This window comes from Zootoca vivipara, chromosome 3 (assembly GCF_963506605.1).
Source record: "Zootoca vivipara chromosome 3, rZooViv1.1, whole genome shotgun sequence".
In the NCBI taxonomy this organism is placed as follows: Eukaryota; Metazoa; Chordata; class Lepidosauria; order Squamata; family Lacertidae; genus Zootoca; species Zootoca vivipara.
In genome coordinates, this window is record NC_083278.1 from 8,964,942 (window position 1) to 8,988,214 (window position 23,273).

Below are 23,273 nucleotides of genomic sequence, written 5' to 3' on the forward strand. Positions count from 1 at the left end.
ATACCCACTGACAGCACACAAACAGCTATGCCCTGGTACAGCATTTGCAAAGCTAAGCAGGGTGTGGTATGGTTTCCAACTGGATGGGGGACTGCGTGTTGAGATTTGTGCATTGCAGGGCATTGGAGCAATTGACCCTTGAGGTCCCTTCTAACTCTACGATTTTATGATTCTATGTATATACATGTGAGAGAGCTGCTGGCTGCCCATAGTTTAGTTTGTTTAAAGGTAGCTGCAAAATAATGCCATTGAACAATAATTTGAATACATGTCACTTAGTTTTATTGTGCACCATTCAACTTTATTCATTTTTATTTACACCTGTCCTTCCACTAAACTGAGCTTATGTTAGACACATAATGTAAGCTTCTTAGCCTTTTTTCACTACCCCATTGTACTCTGAATCAGGATGTTAAAAACGTAGATATGGTGTCCTTCATTAATGATGGAACTGCAAAGCACTCTGTATCCAGTGTAAATATTTATCAGGATTATGAAGCAAAATATGGTGACTAACAAACCCTGACTACTACAGCCCTCAGTTTTTACTGGAAACATTAGTGCAGAAATATATAGTACAGGCTATCCTGTAACTAATTTTTGCATTCAAAGCAGCCACATTGGAATCATCAGGCAAGTTCAGAAATGGAAGGATCGTCAATACACATGTGGTGGCATCACAAACGGGCAAAAAATTACTGGGATATGATATATGAATTTCCCAAAACCCCTGAAGCATTTTTATTGGCTTTTATAGGTGATGAGCTACCAAAGGAAGCTCATAATCTGTTTTTATATGCAACAGCAACTGCAGGAATAGATTACGCAAAAAAATGGAAAGAAGAGGTCATCCCAACAAAAGATCAATGGCTGTACAAGTTGATAGAATTTTCAGAGCTTGCGACTATGACAGCTAAAATAAGAAATTTGGATGAGAGGAAAATAAAGGGTGAGTGGGAATATCTTAGTGAATATTTAAAAAGATGTGACATTAAAACTGTTTTGCAAATAGGGATGAATTTTTGAACAACAATTACTAAAAAGAGAAAAAGAAGAAAAAAGGATAGGAGTATAGTAGGGAGGAACTAAATGAGTTGCAGCCAAATCTTGAAAGCCTAGAATGCTGGTAAGGGATAAGTTGGGAAGTTTACATGGGAAAATGTGATACAAAAATACTGTATGAAGTATAAGGTGTAAATGGAAATGGAAAACTGTATAAACAATTATATAAAAAAAGGAATCATCTGGCCAGGACACGGACCTGTGTATAGTGCAGTGCTTGGCACTTTATTTGACAAACTGCCTGTTCAGCTTCAGTCAGTTAAAAAATTGATATCTATCACGTTGTGACTGCAGCATCTGTAGCTGCAGCATCTGTAGCAGTTGCAGCAGCTTCAGCAGTTTCAGCAGCTGCAGCAGCTTCAGCAGCTTCAGCAATGTAATTCGAATAGCAGGTTGGCGAGCAGGCACTAAAAAGATAAGGAAGGCTAAGCCCATAGACGTTCCTAAAAATGCGAGGGAACTGAAGGCCTTTTCCATACAAGGGTCCTGTGCAGCAATCGCAGACTTTAACGCTAAAATGTGGGGGGGGGGAGAGAGGGAAAACATGTTATGCGTTCTTTACACTTAACCTACTGAGAAAAGAATGTACAGCAGGGCTGGCCAATGTGGGGCCACAACCCTAGCGCCTCTAGCCAGCATGGCAAACTGTCAAGGGTGATGGGAGTTGTAGTACAAAACGTGTGGCAGGCACCATGTTGTCTACCTATAGAGGCAGTGCTTGCGCTTGGAACCCATTAGAAATATTCTACTTTTATTAATAAGTAGCATTTAGATTGTGCCTATGGTCTTGAACATTCAGAAACACCGAGTAGCGCCCGCCAAGCATGCATGTGACGTCACACATGTTGCACGTGGCATGCATTATGACTGTGGCTTTCGGAGAGGCTGACCGGGCCTCCTCTCAATGCGACATTTGCCCACTAAGCCCCACCGGACCACGTGGAGTCTTCTGACTCTGCACTGCCCAGGGTGACATTCCGCCAAGTCTCCTCTGCCCCCTCAAGATTTGGGGGACTGAGCCCTGTCCTGGCAGACATTGTGGGGGGCTGTAGAGGCCTCATCCCCATGGAGTTGGCGCACCTGTTCAAGGCATTGCATGTACCTTACCCGCCCCCCACTTATCTTTATACAGGGGATGCCAACCTTTTTGGACCAGTGGCTGGTATTCTAGCCCAGGGCTGTGGGAATCCCCAAGGAAACCTTTTTGGTCACATAGTTATTGCAGAGGGTGGGGACTGACTGCTACTGCATCTAAAGTTTTCCTTAAAACCTGTGGTTGGTGATGGAGGTCCCCGCCTTACTTACTTGAGCAAGATCTCATGAATGTCCCTTGGGATTTTCCGATACACTTTCCAAAGGTTGTGTTTGGCAAAACAAAAGGCAGCCATGTCAGTGAGTCGTTGTGGCTCAAGGCGGCAGATTTCGTCCCAGAAGTAGGCGTGCAAGAAGTTGTTTTCCACCTTAAGGCAGCTCAGCTTGAGCTTCAGCAACCCGCAAGGCAAGACGTACAGTAGATTCCCTTCTACGTTCAGATATGTTAGGTTTCTAAACGATCACAGACCAAAAAACATCCCACACGTCACTTACATATGTCTCATCAACTTTACCAAGCAGTTGGCATCCCCAGCTGGTTCCAACATTCCTCTAAGTCCAACCAGTCCCTGACAATGGGTGTGTGAGTGAGGGTAAAACTAGCCTACTGTACGAAGGTAAAAAAAATCACATTTGTTGCTCTACCCACTTTTGATTCTGCCTCTGCTCACCACAGGAATGTGGCCCCCAGAGCTTTGCTCAGAATGGAATGTGGCCCACTGCAATAAGAGCTGGTACAAGAGTTTGTGCTTTGAAAATCTGATCAGGAAACCCCAGACAGTTGACACTAAAACAGTAGAAATCAGTTGGAGACTGAAATATATACCTGAGTTTTCCAATTTCATTAGGGATGAATTCAAGTTCATTGTAGGAAACATCAAGGCCCTGCAGATTGGGCAATGAAAATAACCTATAGAAAGAAAGCAAATACACACCACATCAAAGGCATATGAAACCCAGCACATCACTCACCTATTCAGCTGCTAGTGTGTGCTGAGTAATTCAGGAGGCCTAAAATTGCCACAGAGAGCCTCACCAAATCAAGAAACTACTTTGTGTGTCCTCCAATTTGTCACTATTGAAAAGATGGGTTGTTTTGCACACACAAAAAATGTGATAAAGATTATAGTTCCTAGGAATGGGCAGGGCTATTTTTTTTAAGTGGGGGAGAGGTAAATAAAAGCAAAGAGACTGTTGGCATCTCCAATAATTTTGTTATGGCGAAAGCTTTTGTGGACGGTTGTCTACTTCATCAAGTGCAAATAGACTCTAATGTAAGTGGTTACATGTGAAGAAGTGGACTTTAGTGTAGGAGATTTGCAGTCAAATGCGAGTTAGTATGTGAAGGGGTTAAGGACCACAGAGTTCTAAAATTACTGGAGTAGTCTCTGTGATGTCACAGAGTGCCCTAAGTGTACTGGTGTTTATGAATCACACCGTTGTATTTTTCAGGTGATTTTTGTGCTTTTGTAATATTAAAAGCACTACTACTGTACCCAGCTGGAAGAGTAGTCAGCAAATTGAAGGACATAACCAGTAATTTAAGATTCTTCATTCGGCAGATATCTTCTGGGATGAATTTGATGGGGTTGTTTCGGAGCTTTAGCACTTCTAAGTGTTTAAGATAAAATACCTGTGGGATCAAAAAGAAAATTGAATGGGCAAATGTAATAAAATGAAGAAAACTGGGGACAAAGCCAAGACTGGGTGCTTGATCTTCCAAGTGGAGGGCAAAGGTGTTGAGAGACTTGAAGAGTGACTGGGGAACAAACAACTTAGGAGGAAAGATAAGTAACCTTGGGTTGCATGTCACAAATAAACTATGGTTCTTTGTGAACGCTCAGTATGCTGGTGCATGTTGATAAAATTGAAGGTGCATAGCTTCTCTCCTGCTGCTGCCAGAAAATGAGCCAAGATGGGATTAGAACCCTCTCAGATAGCTGCCATCTTCCGTCAAACCACCGCATAATGCATGGAGCCACGTCTTCCCAACTACTTGCATAAAAACAAGGCAGGATTTTGTTTGTTTGTTTGTTATGTCCCACAGTCACACTTACCTCTGTAGGAAAGAAGTACAGGTAGTTAAATGACAGGTTAAGGTACAGTAAAAAGCTGGCCAAAGGTGAGAGGTCTGGAAGTTGAAACAGAAAAAATGCCTACAGAGAAAACATAGAAAGGGGGGGGGAACCCACATGAGATTTATATTTTCTATAAATAACCTGCTGTAAGAAAGAACTACTTTCTTACAGCAGCAACAGGGAACAGGCTAATACATGACTATTTCTATCCCTGGAAATCGCTCCATACATTGGATGAAACAGTTTTGGAGGTATCTGCAGCATATTCGATTTGAAATAATATACACCTAAGCTTTAAAAGAAGGGGACGTGGGTGGCGCTGTGGTCTAAACCACAGAGCCTAGGGCTTCCGGATCGGAAGGTTGGCAGTTCGAATCCCCGCGATGGGCTGAGCTCCCGCTGTTCGGTCCCAACTCCTGCCCACCTAGCAGTTTGAAAGCACGTCAAGTGCAAGTAGATAAATAGGTACCGCTCTGGCGGGAAGGTAAACGGCGTTTCTGTGCACTGCTCTGGTTTTGCCAGAAGCGGCTTAGTCATGCTGGCCACATGACCTGGAAGCTGTCTGCGGACAAACGCCAGCTCCCTCGGCCTATAGAGCGAGATGAGCACTGCAACCCCAGAGTCGTCCGCGACTGGAGCCAATGGTCAGGAGTACCTTTACCTTTATGCTTTAAAAGATATGCTGGAATGCAGCCTGTGGATGTAGTACCTACCTGGGATTAGACCTTCCTGATCTGTGGAAACCATGTTCAAACTGACGATGTGATCATGCACATAAGACTACTCTCATAGGGCCAACCCTGTTACTGAATGTATTGAATGTAAAAGTGGTTTCAGAGATAAGACAGGCATCCATAGTCCCGCAAGCACTACTTTAATCAGTTTCTACGATTGGGATGGGGACCATTTAGCCCTCCAAATATTGTTGGACTACAGCTCCCTTCTTCCCTGAGCACTGATCTTTTTGGCAGGACTGATGGGATCTGGAGTTCGGCAACATCTGGACTGCACCAGGTCCCCCCCCCCCCCGCTCTACAGACTTGGGAGTGCTGTGTGAACAGCACTTTTACTGTCAGTCTTTCTATAAAGAACAGGGTAAAGAAGTCTTACAAATCACTCTGTAGCTCTGTGTAGCCTATAAGAGAACTGTGGTGGTTTGTGGTTGATTGGGAAGTGTACCATAGAGCTCCCAAGGTGACCTTTGGCTTAACTTCTCTTGGACTGTTATCATTATAAAATGGAAATCCCACTGGAGGGCCCAGTAAGTGCCTCAGAGAAAAGACTGTCAAAGGCAACACAGCCATACTTTTAGGGAAATTACCTTAAGACTAAGCCCAGTTCTTCTATTCATTAGGCAAGAGAGTACTGCCATGTAAGCTGCTGACATCGATTCAGTCTCCTCCTCTTCTAGATTTAATTTCGGCTCGCTTCCCATACCGGAGATAAGTGTGTCATCATAATCCAGCTCAGGTTCATAATCCAGCTCAGTTTCTAGATCTGGAATAAATCTCGCTCCTGCATATGTGGTGGGAATGCAAAATGGTTAACCAATTTTAGTCCTGGATGTTTAATATCAAATATCACTGGACAAAACATGTTTCTGGCTCGTCTTTGGGTCTTTTCTCTTTAGTTAACGATGTCAACCCCTCCGTCATGTGCAAAAACATAGCCTTAATGTTACTAGTGGCTGCCAGATTAGTTATTGACCATTATTGAAAGTCTCCTTACACTTTAATGTGTGAGACATGGTTCAGCAATGTCTGAAACACTGCTTTGTCAAAACACTTGACCAGACACACACACGTGTGGTCTAAGGAAAGGCTAAATCTCAGAATTCTGATGCAGATTCGTTTACCTTCTTGGAACATATTGACAGGGAGTGATCTTCCCATAACCCTCTAGCTCAGGGGTCAGCAAGGTTTATCTTGCCTGGGCCGGATCAGTCCGGTGGAGATCCCTCTGTGAACTGGATCGTGCACGCGCAGAATTTTTGGCATCTGCATCTGCGCAGACACGATTTTAGGTGCTGCGGAAGCGAGTCCCCATGCTGGACTGCGCTGGTTTAGCACAGCGTGCAAGCGGGCAGCTCGGTTCAGGGGCGGATCATGAGCCGGTCAAATGACCTCCGCGGACCGCTTCCGGCCCATGGGCCTTAGGTTGGTGACCCTGCTCTAGCTTCTCAATCTTCGTTATGGTTGGGGTATTTAAAAATCATCTGATATTCAGTGAATCAAGATTGTAATTTGGTATACAAATTCAATTGAAAAAAAGAGAATGCAATAAACATTGTGCAGGTTGTTAAGTGAGAAGGACAGTAGCATCTCTTTAAAGCAGCTGTTCTGGTAGGAGTACACATCCCATCACCATGGCCAATTGTCCAGGATGACTGGAATTGCACCCTAACAACATCTGGCTGCTGCTGCTTTAAGGTACCAACAAGGACAACAATTAAAATATAAATTGTGAACAATATAACAAGTATTAGATAGCATAAGAGATAACAAATGCTCCCCCCAAAATATTTCACATTATGTCATTTGCTCCTCCAGCTTTCAGTCATAGCATGTTACAGTCCTATATATAGCACAGATTAAATCATTTTGGGTGATATTCAACACTAGCCCTGCTGAGAGCAGATTCACTGAAGTTAATGGACATGTCTAACTTCCGTCCATTAATTTCAACAGGTCTACTCTGAATAGGACTTAGTTGAACCCAACTCTTCTCCTCTCATAATGGTCTTTGCCACTTCTTCACTTCAAGCTTTTTTTTCCTTAACCCACCCCTGATAACAGGCTGATCTCTTAGTAATCCAGCGCACAGTTTAGGAATGCCTGGGTCTGCCAAAAAGACTAGCTGACTGGGCTGACCAGCTTCTGTTTATGCTATCAGAAGTGTGACATTTGGTACTAATCAGCTGCAAAGCAATGTATGTGCTAACATCCCATTCATGAGATGTAGAAGTATGTACAGCATTGACTAAACGGTAAGGCATGTTTTGGGGTTCAGTCTCGATTAGACTTGTGCACTACTCCATCATGTCCTCAATGCTTGGTTCTGCCACTGTCAGTCTATTGGGGCGGAGGATCTGAAGCAGGGAGCCTGCTCTACATATGAGACTCCCTGCAGGATTTATAGCAGATCTTCCACTTCAACAAGTGGGGCACAGCAGCACCAGGCAAGGGAAAAGTGGCCAAGGTGTGATTTCCTAATCATGTGAGAGACTGAATTAGAGATGCACAAATTCTGGGCATTTTGAAGCCATTGTTCTCACCCTGGGTTTCCCCTCAGGGGAAAAACATGTGGAAATTTGGAAAGGAACTGAAATATATGGAAAACTTACTTTCTTACCAAACCTCATTATTTTCTGCTTTAGCGACATAAAGCTCATGATTTATTTCATTAATACAATTGTGTATGCTACATTTTATGAAATAAATATGCATAGCGTAAGGTGACGAGTATGGTTGTGGATGCCCGGGCTTAGTAGAAAAAAAGTATTGTGTCTTTACAGAGGGCTTGTGATGGAAAGTTTACTTCCCTACTAATTGGATTGCCCAGAATATTCACCCCCAAATTAAATATCTGCATCTCACATTACTGAAGAATGCAAGGGCACACAGCATATATTTGAAAGTAGCTTATTTGCTAGATGGCATATAACTCTGTCTTGTTTGCAGCAGCTGCCGCAACCTTTAATAAAATGCTTGTAGATTCTGAACTAGTGAATTGTCATGATGTTTAAAATTTGATTAAGACAGCTCACTGATCACTTCTATCATCGACTGTTTCCAGTAAAGCTTGTTTATTACCTTATTTTATATCTGTGTGTGTGCTACATCAAGGCTTTCAGGTGAATATCAGTAACAGTTCTTTTTAAAGGAGACACACACAGAGAGAGTATATATATATATGGTTTCTACCTGCATAAGTCACTCTTTTCTTTTTTTTCCTGTCTTTTTCGTCCTCAATGAGCGATTCTTTTTCTTCTGCAGGGAGAGCCAGTCTGTCCGCCAGTCTCTCCTCCAGTAACCTTTCTGAAAAACATCATGAGTCAAGTTAGAGTGGATTCTGTTTATATGGAGATAAATATCTTCAGATCTTCCCTTGCAAAACAGCAATGTCTCTTGGGATGTGTGTGTTGTTGGTTGTGGTTTAGGCTTTTAAAACACTTGGGGGTGGACTTCAGTGTTGCACTATTACAAATGTTCTGTCTGGTTGCCACATGGAGTGATCCCCCCCTACCACATGCTGTACTGGGGTTTATCTTTAGGAAGCTTGAGGGGAGGGGGGGCAAAGTCCATTATGGGGCAAGGGGAAGCCCTTGTCCAAGGTTTCTGCTAATGGGAGTTCCTAAGCTGAATCCCATATCCTCCAACATTCCTCCAATGAAAACAGGGACATCCTGTTCCATTATTATTATTATTATTATTATTACGCCACCCATTAAACCAGAGGTCAGCAAACTAAGGTCCGCAGGCCAGATACAGCCTGTGGGGATTGTTTAAGTGGCCCCGAGCCCCCCCCGAGCCCTGCGCTAAACCAGCACGGCTTGGGGACTCACTTCTGCGGCACTGGCGGGGCTTCCTATTGGCTGCAGGAAGCTCCTATATAGCTGCAAATATAATGTTTTACTGTAAGTGCATTTTAAGTGCATTATACAAATGTGACACTAGATGGCGCAGAAGAGCTAATGGCAAATTCCATATATATATATAATGTGGTTTGTTTGTTTTAAAAGCATTTCCACAGCATTTTTATATCTGTGTAAAGGTAAAGGGACCCCTGACCATTAGGTCCAGTCGTGACTGACTCTGGGGTTGTGGCGCTCATCTCACATTATTGGCCGAGGGAGCCGGCATACAGCTTCCAGGTCATGTGGCCAGCATGACAAATCCGCTTCTGGAGAACCAGAGCAGCGCACAGAAATGCCGTTTACCTTCCCACTGTAGCGGTACCTATTTATCTTCTTGCACTTTTACGTGTTTTCGAACTGGTAGGTTGGCAGGAGCTGGGACCGAGGCACGGGAGCTCACCCCATCGCAGGGATTCAAACCGCCGACCTTCTGATCGGCAAGCCCTAGCCTAGGCTCTGTGGTTTAACTCTGTGTAGATCCAGCCTAATATTACATTGGCTGTTTGCAGAGAATCCTCAGAGCACTAATACATTTACTGTACTTCAGTGGAACAGTTGCTACAAGAACTCAGACACCCTTATTATCTATTATTTTTGGTATTATTATTAATTAGATTTATATACTGCCCATCATCATAAGAGCTCAAGGATATAAGAATAAAATACAGGATAAAAAGAAGTAAATAAGTAAATCAAACCAAGAAAACAATAACCCCCTCCCTTCATACTGATTCCCACCCCTACTTTCCTTACATCCTTCTGTTCCACCAAACTTGATACAGACTTGCTACTAGGTCTCCCCGTCCCCACAGACTCTGATTCCAATGTCTCTTAATTTTTTTTCTTCCATTAGCACCTTAGAGACCAACTAAGTTTGTTATTAGGGGGACGCGGGTGGCGCTGTGGTCTAAACCACAGAGCCTAGGGCTTGCCGATCAGAAGGTCGGCGGTTCGAATCCCCGCGATGTGGTGAGCTCCCATTGTTCTGTCCCTGCTCCTGCCAACCTAGCAGTTTGAAAGCACGTCCAAGTGCAAGTAGATAAATAGGTACCGCTTCAGTGGGAAGGTAAACGGCGTTTCCATGCGCTGCTCTGGTTTTGCCAGAAGCGGTTTAGTCATGCTGGCCACATGACTCGGAAAAACTGTCTGTGGACAAACGCCGGATCCCTTGGCTATAGAGCGAAATGCAGGGCCGTCTCGAACAGTTCGCGCGCCCTGGTGCAGAGGGGCGGAGATCGCTCCGGCGCCCTGCCTGCCTGCCCGGCGCCCTGGTTCACCGCGCCACCGGGGGTCTACCTAGAGCCAGCCCTGGTAAAATGAGCACCACAACCCCAGAATCGTCTGCGACTGGACCTAATGGTCAGGGGCCCCTTTACCTTTACCTTTAAGTTTATTATTGGTATGAGCTTTCGTGTGCATGCACACTTCTTCAGATACGTGTGCATGCACATGAAAGCTCATACCAATAACAAACTTAGTTGGTCTCTAAGGTGCTAGTGGAAGGAATATTTTTATTTTGTTTCAACTACGGCAGACCAACACGGCTACCTACCTGTATCTAATTTTTTTGTTCCTTTCCTATTTGCTATAAGTGTGAGCTCCCCCCTTTCTTTCGATGCTACCTTAAAGGGCAGCACCCTCTTATCTCTACCCCCTTCAACAGCTCATTTTCCAAGCAGGACAGAATGCGTCCTGACAATTTATCTTCTCCTCTTTGCTCTCTGGCTGCTCTCAGTTCTCTTTCCAATTCCCCATCAAGCAGATTTATGGGTCACATGGGGACAGGAGAAGAGGTGGGGAAGTTCCACTGTGCAGCTAAAAGTCCTGGCATGCCTTCTGTTCCGCATTTCTGCTTTATCTCTGCACACTTTGAGGAGAGGCATGACCTCCAACCTGGCCTGGTTTATTGCTGGTGGAGGTTCTTCCAAGGGTTTTCAGAGGTGTGAAACTATCTCTGCTTCCTTTTCACAACTGATTTACATCACCGATCCTAAAATAAAGTTTTCTCCTGGCACGTTACACCATTCTTTTACGAAAGTGCATGCTATAGTCGCAAAAAATGTTGATTTACAATTAAACAGACCTCATACAACCTATGATTACTTTAAGATGTTCGCTTTTGGGCCATTCCAAGAGAGTCACATTTTTAACCTAATGGGATTTACTTTCCAGCCTCCCTAGGACTGCACTGTAAGAAATCTCCACATAGAAGATTTCTTACACACCTAATTGATTAGAGTTAGCCGTGTTGGTCTGCCGTAGTCGAAACAAAATAAAAATATTCCTTCCAGTAGCACCTTAGAGACCAACTAAGTTTGTCATTGATATGAGCTTTCGTGTGCATGAAGAAGTGTGCATGCACACGAAAGCTCATACCAATGACAAACTTAGTTGGTATCTAAGGTGCTACTGGAATGATTTTTTTTTTTAAAAAAAAAAAATCTAATTGATTAGAATTTTCATTACTACAACAAGCTTGTATCGTTCATTACCATGCAGAAAAACAGCAGAGATTTGTGCTAAAATGAAGTCTGAATGGTGTGTGGGAAAGATTTAAACAGGGGGAAAATATACAGTACTGTATGTATAGGAAGACTAAGTGGGAGATTTGAAGACCCTGAAAGCCCTGATCAAATCCAACATAAGTGTGAACATGTGCAGAGTTTTCTTTTTCACTTTAAAAGAAATATCAATTCTGACATTCTCTTTGAGTAAAATTCAGTGTTGCCAATCAAATTTTCAGCTACCGGTATGCAATGGAGAACAGAAACAGACATTTGGGCATTAATTGAAAACAGCAAAGAAAGAATATGCAGAAATACAGTGTGTGAAACAAGCCAGAATTCATAAAACTGTAGTATACAGTACTGTACCTAATTCCATTTGTCTCTCAGATTTTCTTGGTGGTTCAGGAAGAGGCAGATCTTCATTTGAAAACAGTATAGTATGGACTTCACTTGGGCCTCTCGTTTCCCTAGCAATCAGCTCACTCGTGAGTACTTCATAGTTAAGGCGAGAAATAATTGGCCTTGTAGTTTCAATGTCCAAGCATTTTACTTGAATAGTAGCGACTATAGCCGGACCTTTCAGTACAAAATCTCTTTGTAAAAGCAGCCGGTAATCTCTTAGAAATGGCATTTGCATCCTTAAAGGTACACGGCGTTTATGCAATGGGAAACTAGGAGGACCACTAGGGTATGAAGGAATATCAAAGGTTCTCTCAATATTAGCTGGAACTTGGATTTCAGAACCAAAGTCTGGAAAACTCGAAGAAATTGCTTGGCTCTTCTCAGGTAAATGAAGCTGGCCATAATCAGTGCCATGTTTTCCTCTGAATTTTGTATCTTCCTCACAAGCACCTATAATGAAATATGACATTTATACACAAAAAGAAGAGTCGGGCTATTTAAAGTGCAAACTAATGTTTCCTAAATAGAATTAACTCAGCCTTGGTTGTGGAGAGTGAATTTTGCTTCCTTATTAAACACAGAAAAAAACAATAAATTGCAATGCCTTTTGAAGAAATGAAAAGAAGGGCTGGCCCAAGACATTTTGCTGCCTGAGGCAAACCAGAAAATGATACCCTCTGGGTGCTGGGTTAAAGAGTAGATAGGGAATATCAGGCTCAGGGACCAAATGCAACCCTTTAGGCCTCTTTCAGGGTTCAAGCTACTCTCTTCAGTCCTGCTTTTATACCCTCCAACAACCGGCTGATCCAAATTGGGGCACTTAGGTTTTTTGGTCCCAAGCTGTCACGGGAGCCAGCAGGCTTGGGACCAGAAAACAAACATATCTGTTTTTGTCCAGCGCTCTGGCATGAGACCAAAAAATGAGCCCTCTTGGGTTCATTGCTCTGGCAGGAGCCCGCTAACTTGCACCAGAGTGCTGCTGAACCCAAAAAATGGGACCTTCCAGCCATTCCAGGGATGGCTTCTGTAATTCCGGGATGTCCCACTTGAATCGGGACAGTTGAGCGGTATGTGCTTTGTGCCTTCCTTGAATATTTTTGGGGAGAAGGCACTGTAGTGGTGGGAGAACTCTTCTCCGACACCCCTCCCTCCATACTAAGGAATAAGCCACACTGATCACAGAGGACTAATTATTAGCATAGATGCCTAGGAGAGCACTGCCCAAGTTTCAAGTTGTAAGTCATTGACTAGACCATGATTAATCAATGTTATGCCCAATCCCAGATTACCCATTGTGCCACATTACCTTTATGGCCTTTTCTGCTTGGTCCTGTCCGTTCAGTCTTCCCCTTTGGGGACAAAGGTCTCCGAAGCAGCTTAGGTCCAGACATGGACCTGGATTTATAATCCTGTTGTAAAACTGCGTGAGAAACATGAGTGTACTTTGTTCTTAAAAATGAGAACGCAGAGACTCAGAAGCTTAGTTTTCTTCAAACATTCTGTACTCAGGACTCAGTACCGCTCCAAATTTTCTTCCTTATAGGACACGTCCACAACTTTCAACCTAGCACCAAATTATAGTAATTATTTTTTTTTAAAAAAAAACTTAGCATCAGCTATCTGCTATGCACTCTTTGACGCAGCTGCATCCACATCCCTGCGGCGCTTACACAGAAAATTTGGGGTGAAACTTTAGATTGGTTTAAAATAATTGATTTTCCACCCCCACCCCCTTCTCTCTGTGTGAGAGAATGTAAAATCATCAAACATTAGAGTTGGAAGGGACCCGGCCCACAGCCGCCCCTGAGTGGACTTGAACTTCTGGTTAACAGCCAGATGTGCCACTGGTGTTTTCATTCCTCCACCCTGAACTGACAGGATATGTCCCCCAATTTCATTCTCCCAGTGTGAACAACCAGTCTATCCTTTGGAAGTAACCCCAGTGCATGCAGCATGGATGTTACATTGACAAATACATTGTTCAATGCTTTGAACTGCAGCTGCAAACTTGTTGACTTCTTTTTTTAAAAAGAATCCTTGGAGCAGTTGCACGTCTCATTGTAGGCGTGTGAGTTACATAAATGGGAAGAGTTGGGGCCTGGTGAGTACTTAATGTTGCTAACTCCTATAGTTATAATTCGTGGGTTGCCATCTGATTTTATTCTGATCTTAATTTGATTTTAAGCTGTATTTTACTCCATTGTTTGATTTTGTGTTTTTAATGTATTGCGTGTTGTTATGTTAGCTGCCCTGAGCCTGGTCCTGGCCGGGGACGGCTGGGTATAAATAAAAATTACTACTACTACTAATACTACTACTACTGTTTTTTTTAAAAAAAAATATTTTTATTAATTTTCCAATTAAAACCAATTATATCACATTATATCACATTCATTATTTCAAATTATACACATATATATATCAATCAAACCGAATGTTATGCCAAATCGTCTAGAGAATTTTTTATTTGGGTTCCCATGCTTCAAGAAATTGGGGATTCCTCGCAACCGTCCACTGCCGTCTTTTTTCTAAAGTTCAAATCGTCCTCCAAGTTCATAATAATCCAGATCTTCCCCTTACAGTCACATAGATGTTTTCCACTTTCAACCGATTGTTTCCCAGCTGCTGAGATAAATATCAAACAAGGTTTCACAAATGTTCTTTCTCCTGTGTGGGTTAATCAGACCAGCCTCCCCATAAATCTTCTTAGTCTGGAGCTCCCTGTTGCGTCGAAGCAGCGCCATCTTAAAAAACTCAAATCACTTTCGTTTTCTCTCATAGCCATGAAGATTAACAATCTTTATGAAATTTACACTTTTCCAGGCAGAAGACCCAAACATCAAACCATAAACTCTTGGTAAATTAATGGATCTCCTTGCCCTATAGCTGAACTTAGCTTCAGGTCGCTGCTCCAATTCAAAGTGCGTCACAGCTCATAAATCCTCCGAACGCGTCCAGGACTCCTTCCGTCCGACTAGGGGGGGGGGCTTTTCTCATCGGCAACTCCACATCTTTAAAAAATATGCTCAGTAACAACAGTTTATAAAGTTCAACTCACACAGTCTTTTGCTTCTCTTTCACTCCAAACAAGCCAGGACATCGCGTCTGGGAAGGTACGAAGTAACTCATATGAAGAAAAATAAAAAAAAACTCAATTCCCTTATCGCTCCGTCCCCATCAATCCTTCTTCCAGATGATATACAGCCTTTGACTCCTCTCCCTCAGCAGCATAAATTTCTCAGCAGTAAACAGCACTTCTTCCCCTCCTTCTGAAGTATGTCCATAGTTTTAAGCCTAATTATCTTCTTTAACCATGGAAATACCCGCCATGCAGATTAGCGTCCAGGAGTCCTGGCCCTCGTAAGTGCTTTTCAGCCCAAGCTCCCCCCACTCCATAAACAGTCGGAGTGGGTCTGGGGGCATCGCGGGCCAGCGGCCCCTCTCCGTAACCCCCGGAGAGGGTAGGGGGTTGCCATTTACTCCCCTAGCAACCGCCAAATTCCTTACGAAGGTCAGAGGGATGGAAAACAGGTCCGCCATTCCTGCCGGCGGAAACCGGAACCTAATACTACTACTACTGCAGTGTCAGTATGAGGCAGTCAAATTCTTCCAGAGTAGAGGTACCCTTTTTGCCACGGCTTAATTTCTGTTCATAAAAAGAGGGGAGGGAAGAGGGCGGGAGCTTTTCTGTCTGCAAACTACTCCATCCCATCTGGAAGCCCCTTCCACAACTACTGATATGTAGGGGCTCTCCATACTGCACATTATATATCCTTAGCTCCCAGAGTTCAGGATGAATTAATGGAACAAAGGACGTAATTTGAAAATGAAATGGGCTGATTGTCACAGCTGGTCCTTCTGCGGCTTGTGTTTGCAATGCAGGTTTTGCAGTGAGAAGATTGTAATGTTTGCATATTTTTGGAGACGACTCTAGATTCCCTATTGCTCAAATTAGCAGCTCATCACAGATGCTAAGTGCAGGTTAGCTTTTATATATCCACCTATTTCAGAGCACATACCCATCCGAATAAAATCCATTCAAGTTTTGAGGCAGTTCTGCTGAGAAACACTTCTGTACATCTGTACATTTGGATATGCCTAGTAGGTTCATTATGTTTAGTGTGTCTCTGTAAAACAGCGATATATAACCTGCGGTTCTTCAGCTGCTAATGGACTTCAACTCCCAGCAGCCTCAGCAAGCATAACCAGTGGCCAGAGATTAGGTAGTCCAATGGCATCTGAAAGGCCATAAGTTCACCATTCAGGCTCTGTAAAGGCTACTTGGCAGGCTGATATTCCGAATAATCAATTTGGTTACAAATTTTCATTTTTTTAATTGTGCATGGTAGTCAATCAATGTGTCAGTCAACTCATGATAATTTGTCCTAAGTTTATATTGTGCATCAGCCTACAGCTGGCAGAAAACTGCCTCATAATGCTACCTTGCCTTAGGAAGCCTGTACAACTAGTCCATAGCTGCCAAGTTTTCCCTTTTCTCGCGAGGAAGCCTATTCAGCATAAGGGAAAATCCCTTAAAAAAAGGGATAACTTGGCAGCTATGAACTAGTCTGTTTCAAGCTTTTCCAACTGTAAGATAGTAACTTACACAGCTGCTCATGTAATTAATAACTTGTTAATGACCTCTCAGCTGCCATTTATATTTTTCCTACGATGGCCAAGACATAGATGTTTTGCTGGACTCACTGGACCTGTCAGAGATACCACCTGAGGAAGGTCGCTTGGCATCCTTGGAGACGAGTCCTAACAAACATGGTGGGAGCTGCCTTCTGATTGGCTAGAGAATGACCATTCCATTCTACAAAGGACTACAAGGGGAGGGAACAATACGATTGAGGGAGGAACCATCCTCTGCTGAGGAATGGTTTGCCACTACATGTAAGAGATGGCACAGCTGGGGTTCATTAGCAGTCAAGAGATCTGACGGGGCCACTGGCTCAAACTCTGACAACCTGTGGTACAGAGAAGGCAAGATACAGAGAATGAGGGACTGGGTAAGCGAAGCCAACAGCCAGTACAATTTGTAGGAGTGACAAACTATGGCAGAGGGGAGCATGTTTCTCACAAGAAGCCACAGCCTTCCATAGTAAGCACAACTGCCACTGGCCTTTAACAAAATAAATAAATAAATTGCCATCTGGTGTAGAAAACTGAACTTACAGTCGGGAAAAATTGAACTTTTTGGCAGGTTTGTCCAACCCTACTGGTGAAGGTGCGGCAGAGCTCAATTCTTCCTTTGTGTCTGCTATAGAAATGCAGTGGTTTGCTGCAGGAGGACAGAATACGCTATCCCTTCTCTGCCAACCGCTCCCGCCGCTCCCAGGGTAGTAGTTTTTGTGGGTTCATTTACAAGGCTGGATGATAACATAGTTTTAAATATCACTTCTGAAAAACTTCAATCTGGTTCGCGTCTCATGAGTTTATTCCTTAAGTATTTAAAGAAACTTGCATTTATTCCAACAAATTAGCCGGACTGAAAGCTCATTCCCATTCCAGAGGGACAGCAGCCAACACAATAGCAGCTAGAGTGAAACTTCAGCTTCAAAGTTCCCTTACTCATATGCTTTAACCCAACATAACATTTGAACAAGGCTAATTGCATTTATTTATACCCAGCCTCTCCCACACCCTGAGATCTATCTTCCTTCTTCATTTCAGTCTGGGAATGAATCATGCATGACAGGAGTGTGTGTGTGTGTGTGTGTGTAAATAAATGCACAGCCAAGTTTAGCAGTACAAATATTATGTTCCACATGCAGTAAGGGGACTCAGGACAGTAGAGGGTGTGTATGAGCCAGATACTCAAACTACATGTTACTTTAAATGCATTTTAAAATCCCATTTTCCAAAACCGTCACAGTGGTCCTAATCCAAACACACAACTTTACCTGCTGAAAATTAACACACACACATGGGCGTAGCCAAGTGGGGAGGCAGCGAGGGGCAGCCCCAATAAATAAAAACCAATAAAAATGCATAGCTAACTGAGGTTCTGTCCCCCCAAAAAGAAATCCTGGCTACTCCCACACACGCACTGCTGTTTGCTGTTATTAGCATCTTTCAGAGCAAATAACTTGCTAGCGTGATTTTCAGCTGGAGACCAGCCTGGTGCAAAAAGGTTAAACTTCTCCTCTGCCCCGCTTGATTTCACTGCATTTTGGGCAGGGTGTGGTGCCAGGCTGCTTTAAGTTGTACCAAAAAAAAAGTGCGGAATCCCGAGCACAGAACTGAAAGACGTATTTATAGTAAATGGGTGGCTCGATCCTCCCTCCTGCTGCTTATTCCATGAATCTGATCTATCAAGGCCAGGATGGACATCTTAGGATGGACATCAGCATAGGAATCCAGGTTGTAAACCCAACCCATCAGCAAGTACAACCCTTGTGCCGGATACATGCAGTTTTGTTAATTCTGGCATAAGCGCAAAGTTTGCCGCTGTCATTTTTAGGTTTATTAGTGGTTAGGTCTTAAAGAGAAGCAGGTGCTCTTCTCAGCTCCACCGTGTATAACGAACAAACAAGGCCTGAGTTCTACACGCTGCTTTCCCTTTCCCTCGTTCATATCTGTGAAAGAGCAACCAGGTCACATTAATTGACAGCACACCCTCCAACATCCTCAGGTGAAAATAGGGACATTTCTCACTCCCCTGCAACTGACCCTTCTCAACCCCCCCATTTTTGTCGTTCAGGTTACTGTGGCTACAATGCCTATTTATTTACTTACTTGGGAGAAAGTACACACATATAGGATTGTACTGCTGGTGTATTTGGGTAGAAAATACTGTACTTTTCCGTGTATAAGACTAGGGTTTTTTCTTTAAAAATTAGCTTTAAAATTTGCCCTCATCTTATACATGGGTATGCACAGAGGGGTTCGGCGACTGGTTGCAGCCGCGAGCTGGAGATTTTCAGCGGCGATAGGGCAGGTGATTGGTGGCTGTGTGAAGGGCTGTTTGTGATTGGCTGGCTCTGTGGCAATACCGCGGTTGATTGACGGCTGCAGGTGAGTGATTTTTGACAACCCCCCCTCAAAAAAAATCTCAAAAATTGTGGGCAATCCCCTCCAAAAAAATCTCAACAACTTTTGACCATCTCCCCCCATTTTCTTAAACCGAGTCCCCAAAAATAGGGGGCGTCTTATACATGGGGGCATCTTATAGATGGAAAACTACAGTAATTTATTTTGACCTAATAATTAAAAGTGGTGAATGCTTGGCACAACCCTAAGTTCACATAGGCTCCAAGCATGATTTGTTTTGTCCATAGAAAACAGCTGAGTTGGTGGCCTAAAACAATATTATAAAGTCTTTATTGTCAGACTACAGTCTCCATTCAAGCTTAAAAATAGACTTTTCTGTTTTTTTATATAAAATACCTGCTTTACTTTAGGTCTTACGACCTTTATCAAGGACGAAGAAAAGATGTAGAAACATAAGAAATATTATAAACATTACATGTCACTACAATTTTTTTTTGCATATCACAGATATGACAACCCTCCAAACAAACACTGAGCTTGTTAATTATAGTATATCCCAACACTGTAAAATAACCTAGTACTGTTCAACCATGCATTAAAACACTTAAGAGGAAGAACTAATTCTATTAGATGCTATCCCAAAAAACTATGAGGCCGTATTATTTAAATACAGTACTACAAAATGATATGCTATATTCACTTTCCTGTTCTTCACAGTCAGTATCCCATCTCCACTTCCCCAAAGTACATGACCCCATTCAAAACCTACCAAAAATATCTGTAACAATTTTTTAAAAATGGTTTCTGCACCGCAAACAAAATATGAATAAATAGGTTCAATTAACACTTGAGAAAGTACAAATAAGACTCTTGTGGCACATGAAAGACTAACGGCACAATCCTAACCATATCTACTTAGAAAAGTAAGCCCCGTTGAATTAGGTGGGGCTTACTCACAGGTAAGTAGGGTTAGGAGGACTGCAGCTTAATAGATTTCTTACAGCAATATATTAGCTTTTGTAGACTAGAGGTCCATCAGATGCATGAAGTGTGTTCTTAGTTGGCAGAATTATACATGCATATAAATATATAAATATAATTTTTTTATTTTTTTTGTTAATTGTTCAAAAATTCAAATGTAAACAGTGATGCTAAAAGGCATTGAAATGCAAGAGATGCAGTCTGTAACATTTGAGAAACTGAGCATGTTCCATTCAGTGTTTAGCTAAACTAGTGGCTGGGGGCTTAACGAAGCCCATAATAAAGTAAAAATTACATTCAAAACATATCTCAACTGTACTGAGAATAGACAGCTAATAACAGACCCTCCAAGTGTCCCTATTTTCCAGGGACATTCCTGGATTTACAGGAGCTGTCTTGGTTTCTGATTTGATCCCAGAATGTCCTGCTTTGCCTTAGGATGTCCCTATTTTTATCGGGGAAATGTTGGTGGGTATGGAGTTATCTGACCCCCAAGCCATCTGAAGGCAGCCCTGTATAGGGAAGTTTTTTAATGTTTATATTTTTTAATGTTTTTATATACTGTATGTTGGAACCCGCCCAGAGTGGCTGGGGCAACCTAGTGAAATGGGAGGGTATAAATAGTAAAATGATGATGATGGAATAGGACGTTGCTATTTTTATTGGGCAAATGTTGGTGGGTATGTAAGAATTATTATAGAAAGGTTAAACTAGAAGATCAGGGCCAGGTTTCCTTACTCCCTCTTATACTCAATAGCAATCCACATATACCTGTATTAGCATCTTGGCAAAGCTCAACTTCCAGGACACAGCAAGAGAGGCAAGTGCAGTTAGCTGTTGGGAGCTAGAAAATGTGTTGCACTGCTCTCTTTTCTTGGACCATAACAGCAGCCAGACCTATTTCTCCCTCGCCAACAACTGACCCTCCTCGATCCTCCAGTAAATAAAATTTAGAAAGGGGCAAGATTAGGTGCAGATGCACAAAGTTGTTGCTTTTTATTTAAAAAAATCAACACTCCTTGTGCGCTGCTCTGCTCTCCCTTTCTTCCCACCCAGAGGGGCCCTGCCCTCGGCTTGCCCCTCAGAGCTGGTGAGACATGAGACTGGGCAGCCTCTCCTCCTCCTTGCCCACTCGCCAGCAGCCGCTACAAGCTGCCGACAGCAGCGGCCATGGAGAGGCAACGGAATGCTCCCTTGCCAACACTGCTTGGGACAAGTGCCGGCTCCTCCTGCTCTTGGAGCTTGGCAACAGCAGCACTGGCAAAGGAAATCGGGACATTCCCGGAACAAATCAGAAGCTGGGATGGCTTTCGTAATTCTGGGAATGTCCGTGGAAAATCAGGACATTTGGAGGGTATGCTGTTGCGTCCCATCCCCTTGCACAGTAACCTCCCCCTCCAAAAACCCCTCACCCTTTCCTTAAACTGTAAGTTTTTCCCTACCCCAGGAAGAAAATCTACCAGCAACCTGTTTAAAAGCAAAACATGTCCCAAAATCCTTCCACTTAAAAGAATACATTTATTAAGCTTTTGCGGTGATCAGGGGAAAGCCCCCTTTGCCGTGACACCCAAATTTTGGAATACCCCCCCCCAAGGAGACTGTACCCTATTCTGATGTCCTTTTGGGGTCAAGTGAAAACCTTTATATTTATCCAGACTGCCGTGTTACATTTTTGATGCTGGAGTTTTAGCCTATACATGCTGACGTGGGACAAGGGGGATCAGATGCAAAACACACCTGGGCTGCCGTTGTTTAAAAGAGGTAATTTCAGCAGGCTTGGCTTGCAAGCCACACCCACTAAAATTCCCTCTTCTATACCGTTATTAAAGGCGCTGTCCTTTTTTGCATCTCTTCCCTTCACCTTCTGCTGCTGTTTTGTTTTCTAAAAACCATAAGCTGCTCTGGAATTCCTGGGGACTGAAGAGCAGGTTGCAAGTATTTATCATCATTAAGCAACCATCCAACCTACAGCCTGCAGTGGGAAGCTCCCACCCCATCCCCCATCACGCACCCTCATGCTGTTTCCATGTGCATGCTGACCACAATGCAAAGGACTCTGTGAATGCCCCCAGAGCTCTAAAACACTCCATTGACTTAACAGGTTCCATGCCGAAGCTTAAAGGGGTGTGCATAACTATGCAGAACACGAAGTTCCCGGAGATTCTGCCGCTGCTCGTTCTAAAGTGAGTCGAACGGACTGTGCCTCCTACCTAGGGGCTGCCAGCTGGTCTGGAAAAATAAAAACAAGGAAACAAAACTGATATGCAGGCCTTGGCAGGTTTCCCCCGCCCAGCCTCCTGGAGAATAACATTAGCCCCTATCAGTTCTTCCAGTATCCATAGATACATCTCTGACCCACTCTCTGTGGAAGGTTCCTCCCTGCAGCATGCAAGCATACAAACAAACAAACAAACAAACAAACAAACAAACAGGGGTTTTGCACACACAGCTGTCAATACATGAAGGCAAGGTTCCTCATGTTGTGCACTGAGCATTCCATACATAAAGTTGTATGGACTTGGGGTCCGTTACAGACTTCCCAAGGAATTTGTGTAGATGGCTGGGGCAGCACCAGATTTTAGGGGGTGTGGGTGATTCCACAGGGTAACAAGCCAATGGGGGGGGGGAAACAACAACAACAACAACACCTATATTGATATGGGTACGGTACCTACCAAGAATACTGTACCCATAAAAAGCAGCTGTACCAAAATGAATTATTGTGAAAATACCGTAATAATATTTAGGGGGTGCACCAAATGTTGCATGTGCTCTGGGTGCCATATTACCAAAGTTCGCCTCTGGCGGAGGGGAAGGAGCTTGCTGCCCATTCCCCATGCAGGTTTAGTATCCATGGATCCTGAATCAACAGCCACAAGCAGATTTTGTATGGGCAGCGAGATACAGAAGATAGCTCCCAGTGGCACCTCTGAGCCACCCTCGCTACTTGAGTTGCATGGGGGGGAACCCATCCATTAGGGTGCATGAGAGCTTTTATTCCAGTGCCAATAAGCAACTGGATCAGGACTACCATAATAGGGGACAAAGGGTTAAGGCTGCCTCCTGTGTGTGTGTGTGTGTGTGTGTGTGTGTGTGTGTGTGTTTGGTCCTTCTCTGACACCTACTATTTCCTGTTGAAGAGCCATTCACACCAGTTGTTAATGGTGTGAATGGTATCTACTTTGGCCCCAAGCTATCTAACTTTGCCTAAGTAAAATAAAAAAATTCCTTCAGTAGCACCTTAAAGACCAACTAAGTTTTTATTTTGGTATGAGCTTTCGTGTGCATGCACACTTCTTCAGATACCTTGGTGAGGTTGATGGACTTCCATTTCATGCGGCTCAATGTGGTGCCTTCCATAGTTCTGGTTACAGGTAGGTAGCCGTGTTGGTCTGGGTCGAAGTAAAATAAAAAAATTCCTTCAGTAGCACCTTAAAGACCAACTAAGTTTTTATTTTGGTATGAGCTTTTATTTTGGTATGAGTATCTGAAGAAGTGTGCATGCACACGAAAGCTCAT

At 43.3% G+C, this 23,273-nt stretch overlaps 1 protein-coding gene across 1 annotated transcript; it reads right to left on the reverse strand.

Moving 5' to 3' along the window:
- Nucleotides 1-292: 292 nt before the first annotated feature.
- LRRC63 (leucine rich repeat containing 63) lies at nt 293-23,178 on the reverse strand. The gene is made up of 7 exons (XM_060272261.1): nt 13,052-23,178; nt 11,737-12,243; nt 4,212-4,310; nt 3,651-3,787; nt 2,981-3,064; nt 2,368-2,607; nt 293-1,574 (listed from the first exon to the last, which is right to left on the reverse strand). Exons 1-7 carry the CDS (start codon nt 13,166-13,168, stop codon nt 1,340-1,342), a joined length of 1,419 nt encoding a protein of 472 aa, XP_060128244.1. The 5' UTR covers nt 13,169-23,178; the 3' UTR covers nt 293-1,339.
- Nucleotides 23,179-23,273: the final 95 nt, after the last annotated feature.

Bases quoted from the DNA above. Each gene is read 5' to 3' on its own strand.
- LRRC63 (XM_060272261.1), bottom strand. From the start codon at position 13,168: ATGTCTGGACCTAAGCTGCTTCGGAGACCTTTGTCCCCAAAGGGGAAG. The intron at 3,788-4,211 runs GTAAGTGTGACT...TTGATCCCACAG, and splicing joins TGTACTTCTTTCCTACAGAG to GTATTTTATCTTAAACACTT. The intron at 2,608-2,980 runs GTATATATTTCA...GTGATCGTTTAG, and splicing joins AATGAAATTGGAAAACTCAG to AAACCTAACATATCTGAACG.